The sequence below is a fragment of the Triticum dicoccoides genome, chromosome 7B, assembly GCF_002162155.2.
Source record: "Triticum dicoccoides isolate Atlit2015 ecotype Zavitan chromosome 7B, WEW_v2.0, whole genome shotgun sequence".
Classification (NCBI taxonomy): domain Eukaryota; kingdom Viridiplantae; phylum Streptophyta; class Magnoliopsida; order Poales; family Poaceae; genus Triticum; species Triticum dicoccoides.
In genome coordinates, this window is record NC_041393.1 from 214,938,814 (window position 1) to 214,949,647 (window position 10,834).

At 49.8% G+C, this 10,834-nt stretch overlaps 1 protein-coding gene across 5 annotated transcripts in view; it reads left to right on the forward strand.

The window, feature by feature from the left end:
* Positions 1-7,808, forward strand: part of LOC119341255 (lysine-specific demethylase JMJ30-like) — an 18,770-nt gene extending 10,962 nt beyond the window's left edge. Inside the window, exons 3-7 of one of the 5 annotated variants that reach the window (XM_037613123.1) lie at positions 3,511-3,642; positions 3,740-3,883; positions 6,847-6,939; positions 7,118-7,180; positions 7,346-7,475. In XM_037613123.1, coding sequence (XP_037469020.1) covers positions 3,511-3,642; positions 3,740-3,883; positions 6,847-6,939; positions 7,118-7,165 — 417 coding nt within the window. In that variant the 3' untranslated portion in view covers positions 7,166-7,180; positions 7,346-7,475. The other 4 variants (XM_037613125.1, XM_037613122.1, XM_037613121.1 and 1 more) reach the window with 4 other exon arrangements.
* Positions 7,809-10,834: the final 3,026 nt, after the last annotated feature.

Sequence of the window (10,834 nt, forward strand, 5' to 3'; positions counted from 1 at the left end):
ATGGATGGCATCTGCAGCGGCCCGGCGAGCGCGGCGAAGGCCGCCTGGTGCGACGGCTGCCATGGCAGCCACGGTGGCACGGGGGCGGCGATGGGCGTCGCAGCCGGGTGCGGCCCGTAGGACCCGGCCAAGAACAGGTGGATCTCCTGGACCGCCTGGGTTAGGTCCCGCAGCACCCCGGACACCTCTTCCCAGGTGAGGACGGCGGGGGCGGGCGCGACGGAGGACCCCAGCGCGGTCAGGAGCGGGGTGTCAGTCGTGGTGGTCGTCGGAGGCGACAAGGTGACCGGCAGCGGAAGAGACGGGCTTGGCGGCAGTGAAGACATGATCGAACCAAAGCTAGCTGATACCAAATTGTTAGGACTAGGGTTCCTACCGGCTCTACTCCGTAGGTTATACGGGCAGAATAGCGAGGGTTGGGGGCGAGGGCGGCGGCTCCGGTGTGTTGGCGCCGTCGCGAGGGAGAAGAAGGGCGGCGGCGGCTAGGGTTTGGTGCGGCTAGGGTTTCCGGCTCCTCTGGAGCCGGGCAATATGATAGAACTATCTTTATTGCTTAATCTCAAACAGTGTCTTACAACTAGTATTTATAACTTTAGCCTAAGATAACTTGCCTAAGATAACTTGCGTAAGAATTAACCTAAGATAACTTGTGGGCTAAGATGCCAGGTGGGCCTAGCTAAACCGGCCATAACACTAGTGTTAGAGTACGTAATGGGCCTAATGGGCCCATTAGTCTTAGGGTTAATTTGAGATAAGGGTTGCTTGCTTAGGGGTCGAGTAAGCCTTGCTTGGGAGTCAAGTAAACCTCTCTATATAAAGAGAGGATATGTATCAATCTAATCAAGCAAGAATTAAGAAGGAAATCCCTTCCCTCTTGCCCGGCCGTGGGCAAAAAAGGCCCCCGGCCAGCCCTCTCGCGCCCTCCTTCTATCAGCGCCATAACAATTTGGTATCAGGTACCCGGGTTTCGACCATGTCTTCTCCACCTCTAAATCCACCGCCGCCACCACCGCCGCTGCCCGTCTACTCCACCACCGCCGCTGCCGCCAACTCCTCCACCGCCGTCGCCTCCGCGCCGGGCGCCACGGCCTCGCTCCTGGCGGGCGTCACGGCGTCGCTCTCGGCGCCGCCCCTCCAGGCACCCGGCACCGCGCCGGGCCACGGGCGGCCACCAGCCCCCGTCCAACCTACGCTGCCGCCATCACCTCCCCCGCAGACACAGCAGCTCACACCGGAGGCAATGGCCGGCGTCCTCACCGACCTCGTCGCCGCGGTCCAGGGCATCCGCCTCTACTTGGCAAGTCCGTACGGGCCGCCTCCACCACTCCATCCAGCCATGGCCGCGGGTCAGCAGGCGTTGCCGTGGTACTCAGTACCGGGGGCCATCACCGGAGGCTACCCAGCGTTTCCCCCTCCGGCGGCCTCGACGCCGCCTTGGCCACAGTGGCCGACGCCGACACTCGCGGCGCCACCCGCGCCGCCAGCCGCCGCCCAGGGCCCGCAGTGGCCGACCTGGGCCACCCCGTCCGCGCCCCAGTGGCCGACGCCGTCACTCGCGGCGCCACCCGCGCCGCCAGCTCAGTGGCCGGCTTGGACCACGCCGTCCCCAGCCGCGTCGTCCCTCCCTGCGGCCACCGTGCAGGTGCCACCACCGCCCCCGCCCAGCCCTAGCCTGGGCCGGTCCGCGCCGAGCGGCCTTCCGATCCAGGAGGTCCGCTTTCCGTCGTCACCGTCTCTGCTTCCAGGCTGGCTCCACAGGACGTCCCCTCCACCGGCTTATACAGAGGCCCGGCCGCCGTCGGGTTCCCAGTTGCAGCCCGAGGCGTCAGGCGCCACGGGGAACTACGCCGGCCTTCCCACCATGGACCAGGCGCCGTCATCAGCCCTCCGCACCGCCGAGGCAGTGGGCCATGGCGCGCCCCACCAGCAGCCGCCCCGGTTCGCCAAGCTCGATTTCGCCACGTATGACGGCACGGAGGACCCCCTCAACTGGCTCAACCAGTGCGACCAGTTCTTTCGCGGGCAGCGCACCCTCGCCTCGGACCGTACCTGGCTCGCCTCTTATCACCTCCACGGCGCCGCGCAGACATGTTACTACGCTCTCGAGCAGGACGAGGGTGCCATGCCTCCTTGGGAGCGCTTCCGCGAGCTCTGCCTCCTCCGCTTTGGGCCCCCGGTTCGCGGGAGCCGCCTCGCGGAGCTTGGCCGCCTTCCCTTCACCTCCACGGTGCAGGACTACGCCGACCGTTTCCAGGCTCTGGCATGCCATGCGTCGGGTGTGACGGCACAGCAGCGGGCCGACCTCTTTGTCGGTGGCCTTCCGGATCACATCCGCGTGGACGTTGAGCTTCGGGGACCCCAAGATCTCCAGTCAGCCATGTACCACGCCCGCGCGTTCGAGCGCCGCGCGGTGGCCATCCAGCAGGAATCACCGTTCCGGACCGCTGGGTTGCTACCCGGGCCGGATTCCGCGCCGGGTCGGCCTACGCAGGCTTCTGCGGCACCCCTCGCCGCGACCGCGGGACGCCCGTTCCGCCGGCTCACCCCAGCCGAGCTCCTCGAGCGTCGCCGCAAAGGATTGTGCTTCAACTGTGACGAGCCCTACACGCCCGGCCATGCCTGCCCGCGACTCTTCTACCTGGAGGTTGCAGACTACATTCCGGAGGACGCCGTCGCCGCTGACCTGGCCGCCCCAGCTGTCGAGAAGGTGCTTGACGCTGGCTGATCGCCTCGAGGAGTTCCGCAAGCGCTTCCCCACCTTACAGCTCGAGGACGAGCTGTTTGTGCAGGCGGGGAGAAGTGTTATGGCCGGTTTAGCTAGGCCCACCTGGCATCTTAGCCCACAAGTTATCTTAGGTTAATTCTTACGCAAGTTATCTTAGGCAAGTTATCTTAGGCTAAAGTTATAAATACTAGTTGTAAGACACCGTTTGAGATTAAGCAATAAAGATAGTTCTATCATATTGCCCGGCTCCAGAGGAGCCGGAAACCCTAGCCGCACCAAACCCTAGCCGCCGCCGCCCTTCTTCTCCCTCGCGACGGCGCCAACATGCCGGAGCCGCCGCCCTCACCCCCAACCCTCGCTATTCTGCCCGTATAACCTACGGAGTAGAGCCGGTAGGAACCCTAGTCCTACCAACCAACTCTTTTATACGACCCATCCATCTGCTACTGTTTTCCCCTATATATGCCTACTTTTGGTTTTAAATCATTGACCAAGATTCTGTAGCATCTTTTTTCATATGCATCTAGTCTTGGTTTCCTAGCAGTATTGTTTGTATATTTTCAAAACATATGTATAAATCTTAAAACAGTTGCATACATGTTTGTCTTTTGGCTACCTGTGAAGTTAACAGGTCATTAATAAGCAATAGCTTGTTTGTGTTATCCATAAGAGTAGTTTGGCTTGAATGAGTTAGGTCTTGTTTTTTGTCGAATACTGTTAAATGCATCCTTTTCCCTTCTGTTATGTAAGTTCTCAGCACACTGGTATAATTAATGATTTGTCAGGTTGGAAAAAGTTATGTTTGTAATGAGTGGAGGCAGGACCTTATCACATTTTCACAGTTTCTTGAGAGAATGTCGTCACCTGATTGTTCTGCAAACTTGACGTATCTAGCTCAGCATCCATTGTTTGACCAGGTAACCTATTCCTGAGAAGTTTGATCCTTTTTCTATTTTCATATGTGGACTTAGTTTCCTATCTAGTTATTGGGAGTTATTTTGTAATATTTGGCAGATAAAAGAGCTTCGTGAAGACATAATTGTTCCTGAGTACTGTTATGCTGGCGGTGGGGAACTCCAGTCGCTCAATGCTTGGTTTGGCCCTCATGGGACTGTGACACCATTGCATCATGACCCACATCACAACCTTTTTGCTCAGGTATCACATGAATGATAACCAAACCGGTGTTACTGCAGCTAGAGTTACACTTTATGGGAAATTGGAATTATGCATACTCTTATGTGAAGAATTTCTCTCCGAAATATGGGTCTCAACTTCAACAGGAGGGCATATGTAGTGCGGAAATGCCCTTTGGTGGACGGGTGCATCGGTGGACTTAAAAAAAAAAACATATTTCCACATTGCAAAAGAAATCGAAAATATTTGTACACACAAATACACATATAACACGTTCAAGAAAATTTTCATAACAATATGCATTCATACGTGGCGTAGAAAAAAAAACAAATACATAAATGAAAATGGGCCAATCTTTTTTTATTGTTGAGTCGGGATTTTTTTTTGTGCTGCATGCAAATCATAATATTTTTGAATGAAAATCACAGATCCATCATGAATATGTATAAGTTTCCACATTATTTTTTCAAATATTTTAAAACTTGGAAATATGATTTTTGAATCATTTCAAAAAAAGGGAGCCAATGCCCCCGTCCACCAAAGAGTCGCTCCCATATAAAAACAACAACAACAAAGCCTTTAGTCCCAAACAAGTTGGGTAGGCTAGAGGAGAAACCCATAAGATCTCGCAACCAACTCATGGCTCTGGCACATGGATAGCAAGCTTCCACGCACCCCTGTCCATAGCTAGCTCTTTGTCAATAGTCCAAATCTTCAGGTCTCTCTTAATGGACTCCTCCCATGTCAAATTCGGTCGACCCCGCCCTCTCTTGACATTCTCCGCACGCTTTAGCTGTCCGCTATGCACTGGAGCTTCTGGAGACCTGCGCTGAATATGCCCAAACCATCTCAAAAGATGTTGGACAAGCTTCTCCTCAATTGGTGCTACCCCAACTCTATCTCGTATATCATCATTCCGGACTCGATCCTTCCTCGTGTGGCCACACATCCATCTCAACATACGCATCTCCGCCACACCTAACTGTTGAACATGTCGCCTTTTAGTCGGCCAACACTCCGCGCCATACAACATTGCGGGTCGAACCGCCGTCCTGTAGAACTTGCCTTTTAGCTTTTGTGGCACTCTCTTGTCACAGAGAATGCCAGAAGCTTGGCGCCACTTCATCCATCCGGCTTTGATTCGATGGTTCACATCTTCATCAATACCCCCATCCTCCTGCAACATTGACCCCAAATACCGAAAGGTGTCCTTCCGAGGTACCACCTGGCCATCAAGGCTAACCTCCTCCTCCTCACACCTAGTAGTACTGAAACCGCACATCATGTACTCGGTTTTAGTTCTACTAAGCCTAAACCCTTTCGATTCCAAGGTTTGTCTCCATAACTCTAACTTCCTACTTACCCCCGTCCGACTATCGTCAACTAGCACCACATCATCCGCAAAGAGCATACACCATGGGATATCTCCTTGTATACCCCTTGTGACCTCATCCATCACCAATGAAAAAAGATAAGGGCTCAAAGCTGACCCCTGATGCAGTCCTATCTTAATCGGGAAGTCATCGGTGTCGACATCACTTGTTCGAACACTTGTCACAACATTATTGTACATGTCCTTGATGAGGGTAATGTACTTTGCTGGGACTTTGTGTTTCTCCAAGGCCCACCACATGACATTCCGCGGTATCTTATCATAGGCCTTCTCCAAGTCAATGAACACCATATGCAAGTCCTTCTTTTGCTCCCTATATCTCTCCATAAGTTGTCGTACCAAGAAAATGGCTTCCATGGTCGACCTCCCAGGCATGAAACCAAACTGATTTTTGGTCACGCTCCCATATGTAGTGCAAATTTCTCTCTGAAATATGGGTTCAACTTCAGGGAAGGGGCATATGTAGTGCAAACGAAGGTGTTAGTCCCAAGGATTGGGCGGTGAGGCTATGAGGGAAGGGTGGATTAGTTTTTTATTTATTTCGAAACCTTCAATTTTTATAACATCTTATGGGCGTTATTTGGAAATTAATTACCAGTTGTGGGACCTTAAGTTCCCAAATCTGATTTATTCATACTTCAACCAGTAATCTCTGGTTCTCTACATACTTTGCAGACTGCACTTAGATATGAATTTGACACCCCCATTAGGAAATATATTGAACCAAGCTGTCTCCTTTGTTGTTTCGTCTGCTTTTCAGTAGGCAGGCGTCCTCCTAAAATCAAGACCCCAGTCAACTCTCACAGAAACAGGCTATCTTAGTTTAAGGGTCTATTATGAAAAGTAAGCCACTAATGCCAATGAATAAAAACGGCATATGTACATTACGAGAATGGCATGCTTCACTTCACTTCATTGGTTGATGCTCCTGTTTTGAAATAAAAAACAAATATCACATATATTAAGTAAGACAAATAGATTGCATGGTTGCTATCATTAGTTGCCACAACAAACTAATGGTTCCTTGATATGCTTAATGCTTGTAACCATCCATTTGTATGGATGAAAATCCTTACTTCGTTGGACTAGTCTTTTTCTGTTTTTCTTTTGCTCCGAAAAGGGGTAATCAGAATGTCAGTATTCATTCAAGCCAATTAAGTGATTCCTATTTTTTTTAAATCACCTAAATTTGTGTTCTTGTTTTTCGTATTTCCTTTATTTTTTTAAAAAGTGGGCTGCACACGGACCAGTACGCTATGAACTTGTTGAAGTTATATCTTTACATTGAAAACACATGTTATTCGCAGTTTTGTAATGAGAGGGACGGATCTCGTTGTTATGTTTGCTTGCATGCTCAAATGAAGATGTGTGGTGAGATTCTTTCGTGCAGCTTAACATAGGTTAAGGCAAAACATTACGCTAATTTGAATTCGATCTGGAGATGGTTGTATCCTTGCACCTATTCCCAGTGTCTGCCGTTATTTCCTTTAGCTATTTATAAGTCAGCTACTCCTACTAACTAATTGTGACAATGGGAGTGACATATTTCATTTAGGTTCTAAATAAACCTATTATATGTGTTTCTTGACAGGTCTTGGGCAGAAAGTATATTAGACTCTATCATGCTTCCATCTCCGAGGATTTGTACCCTCACATGGAAACTATGCTAAGCAATACAAGCCAGGTGCGTGGTCTGTGTTAGATAACTATGCAGTGATTGGAACAGATGTATTTCTAGATCAATGTATGGGTGAAAAATATTTGTCAGGCAAAGAAAATAGAACTAGATCTCTAGCTTCTAGTACATAACTTTTTTTCTTTTATCTGCCTTTTGTACTTTTCCGGAAATTGCGATGACACAGTTCCATCATGCCCAAATTTGTTCCGAGATCTGCTGTGAGCAACCTTGATGCTGAGCAAGTTTGGTAATCAATATTTGACTATGTATCATCCTCATGTTCAACCTTGCTTCGTAATTGTCCAAGCTATCCATGTTCCTCTCGCCTGAAAGCTATATGCTCTGTAATTTCTTTGAATGATATTGATCTTCATGAGACTATTGTACAAACAATGTCTCTGCACTTTGGCAGGTAGATCTTGACAACATTGATGTTAAGGAATTCCCAAGGACAGAAGATCTTGAATTCATGGACAACATATTGGAGGAAGGTGACCTGCTTTACATCCCACCAAAATGGTGGCATTACGTGAGATCTCTTTCTACCAGTTTCTCTGTTAGCTTTTGGTGGCGCACGTCAATTGTTCCTTCATAGGGTTCATGATTTTATTGTTTGGACCATCTATGATGTTTCTATCGTCAGGTGGTAGAAAGTTTTAGAGAAAAACTTAATTGAACCCATGTTTCATGATCCCCTATTTGTGTGGGTAGCGTTGCTACATTGGGTGTATATCATTATTTTTGTGACAATGATTTAGATATTTGACTGCTAGCGTACAATTTACTAGCGGGTACTAGTGTGTTATTGTTCTTACTCCTTCCGTTGCTATGTACATGGTGCACATACGTTTTGAGGTTCAAGTTTGATCACTATTTTTGTGACAACGATTTAAATATTTGACTGCTAGCATACAATTTACTAGCGGGTACTAGTGTGTTATTGTTTTTACTCCTTCCGTTGCTATGTACATGGTGCACATACGTTTTGAGGTCCAAGTTTGATCAACAAAACGTACTTGTCACACAAACTATAACATTCAATTTGTATTTAAATTAGTTTCCAATGATATAATTTTTGTAACATGCAACTCATGTATTATCAGTCAATTTGATCGTCAAAATTTTATCAGGAAATACGTGAGCGCCATATAAACAAGGATAAGAGTTTTTTTTATCTGACTTCTTAAATTGAACATTCATTTATGGTTTAAATAAGTTCATTATATTCATTTAATGGTGTGTCCATTTTTTATATCTTTTTTGCACACCAATTATCTTTGGAAAAAATGGTTTCTGTAATTCTCTTGTTGAGAAAAACGCATGTTAATATCAAAGCTAAGGCTTGCAATTTTAATAACATAAACTATAAAACACTCTCGCATGCAACTCCATCAAAAATAGAGATGAAAAATGCGAACTTATTTTTCTGCAACTGGTGGAGTAAAAGAAAAGAACTGACTAGTTTATAAGGAAAATCGGTCGCGATACAAATGAGACCAATACACACCCACCCCAAGCCTGCAAAATCAAGCGAGCTGATGACCCTGCCGCCCAAGCGATTAGGCACGACACCTACAAGATCGGGGTCGTCGCTTCACCTTACAAACCTCAACAACTCACAGACACCGGCCCGAGGACGTGTTTAGACGAGTCGACGGCTCTGGCACCCAAGTGATCGGACTGGGTGTTCGGAGATGGGGCTCCAACTTCCATAGTGATCTTGAGGCCGCATACCAGTGAGCCAACGACTTTGCCACCCTTGTGACAAGATCAGAGTCGCCGCTTCACCTTACAAGCCTCAACAACTCACACACACTGGCATGAGGCCGTGCTTAGATGAGTCGACGACTCTGGCACCCAAGTGATCGGAATGAACACCAAGCAATGCGAAGGAGAACTTCAGAGTTGTGGCTCCAACTTCCATAGTGATCCCGAGGCCGCATACCAGATGAGCCAACGACTTTGCCACCCAAGTGACTAGACTCGACATCCCCAACGCAAAGGCGATCTCCAAAGCCGTTGCTTCAGCTTCCGCATGGGCCCTGAGGCAGCACACTTGCCTAGCCGACGACAAAACCGCAAGACAACACAAACCACCGTAGTTTGATAGAAGAGTAGACCTCCAAAGATGATGCTGCCAAGGGCGAAGCGATGGGAATGCGGCAGCTGCTCCAGTTGAGGCCAAAGGTTGAGTTTCACCAGAGAGCTCAAGGTCCAATCGACAAGGAAGGTGAAGGGGCTCCACGACGATGCCTCCAAGGAGGGCAATGACATATGAGGACTCTGTTGTTGCCAACATCATGCGAAGTTGGTGCTAGGCTTTCACCCGGAGCTCATCGTACCCGTCGTCATGGTATCATGCCAAGTCATATGTCTGATGCATCATAGCCATGCGGGCCAGGCACCTCATAGCCGCCAAGAAACCACAATCGACGAACCACCTGCCATCTTCATTTGTCCAGATCTAGGGTTCATGCTCGGGCAGGCTAGATCGAGCCTGGGGAAGATCGGAGCTTGTGCTTTGGGTAGGTAAGGTTGGGCTTGGCCCGGGATGTGCTCCGGTGGTGCTCGTTCTCTTCTCACGGGTATGGAGTTGTTGTTGGTGGTCGTGATATCGTTGTGTTGGTGCGTGGATCGGCGCGCATGGCCACTGACATGGCGTCGTGTGAGCTTGCTTGGGCTAGGGCTTGCCGCTTGCTCGCTGGGAATAGTCATGGAGTCATGTATGCCCCAGTCCACCAGAATTGACTAGGGATGCAGGTGTGGGTGCCTCCTACGGTGGAGGCGCCTACCCAGACTCGATGACTGATGTCATGCCACTGCCTCTTTCTACTGTGGTTGAGTGTGTTGTGAAGTGAGCAGAGCACGGTGTCTCGCGACAGGGATGTTGGGGCGGCCGGCCGGATGGCGGTCCACATGGCTGCTCTCGAGCAGGCACCATCGCGGCGGTGGTGGCTCTCCTTCCTAGTTGTCTGGGCGATGGGAGGTGTGGCGGCGGGTGGCACGGACATGCTCTTTGTCCTCGCAGGGGTGACGCCCTGATTCGAATATGGGGATCTAACCTCATCATGTTTGTCCTGGCGGCCTCATGGTGTCATAGGTAAGTTGTCGAGCGAAAACTCCGTGCCTTGGCGCCGACAATGGCGACGCCCATGGGAGTTGAAGACGTCGTCGTGATTCTTCTCTCTGTGTCAGGGCTCCAGGTGAAGACCTTTGTTCGTTGTGGACTCGCCAACAGCGATGCGCTGCGTCGTTCTCCCTCTTTAGGGCGTTGTCGTGGAGTTTAGTTGTACTAGGTCGTAGCGTGGGTGTGTGTTTAGATCTTCATTTGTTCTTTGCTGGTCGAAACAAAGGAACCTTGGTGTGAGAACCCACCCGTGCCTTATGCTTGATTCGGTTATCATGAGATTAGCTTTACAAGAGGGCTATCTCACAATCTTATAGTATCATTTGGCTGTGTAATTTCTTCATTTTTGTTTTATCTACAAAGCAGAGTAAAAGTCTATTTCAAGAAACCGGTGATGGCCCGTCCTACTCTATCGTCACCGTGTACAGCGGTAAAAAAAGGATCATATCGTGCTAAACTTCTAAAGAGGTGCTAAACTTTGATCAAAGGTTGAAACAGTGATTTTGGCAGCACAGGACGACTGGACGAGCCGTCGAGCGGCAAAAGGCGCAGTTGGAGTGGAGCCGAGGCGCAGCAGCACGAGTGACTGCACGAGCATCATGCTCTGCCGTGTAGCGAGTCGTCTGAAGCGAAGAGGACAAAAGGGCCGTGCCATGCCAGTGCAACCGAACCGAGGCGAGCGCATCGCGTCGTCGTTCGTCGAGCGACGCTGCCTTTGGCATGTTCCGTTCGGCCGTATGCCTGAGCTGCATCCGTGATTCTGTCCCCCGCCCT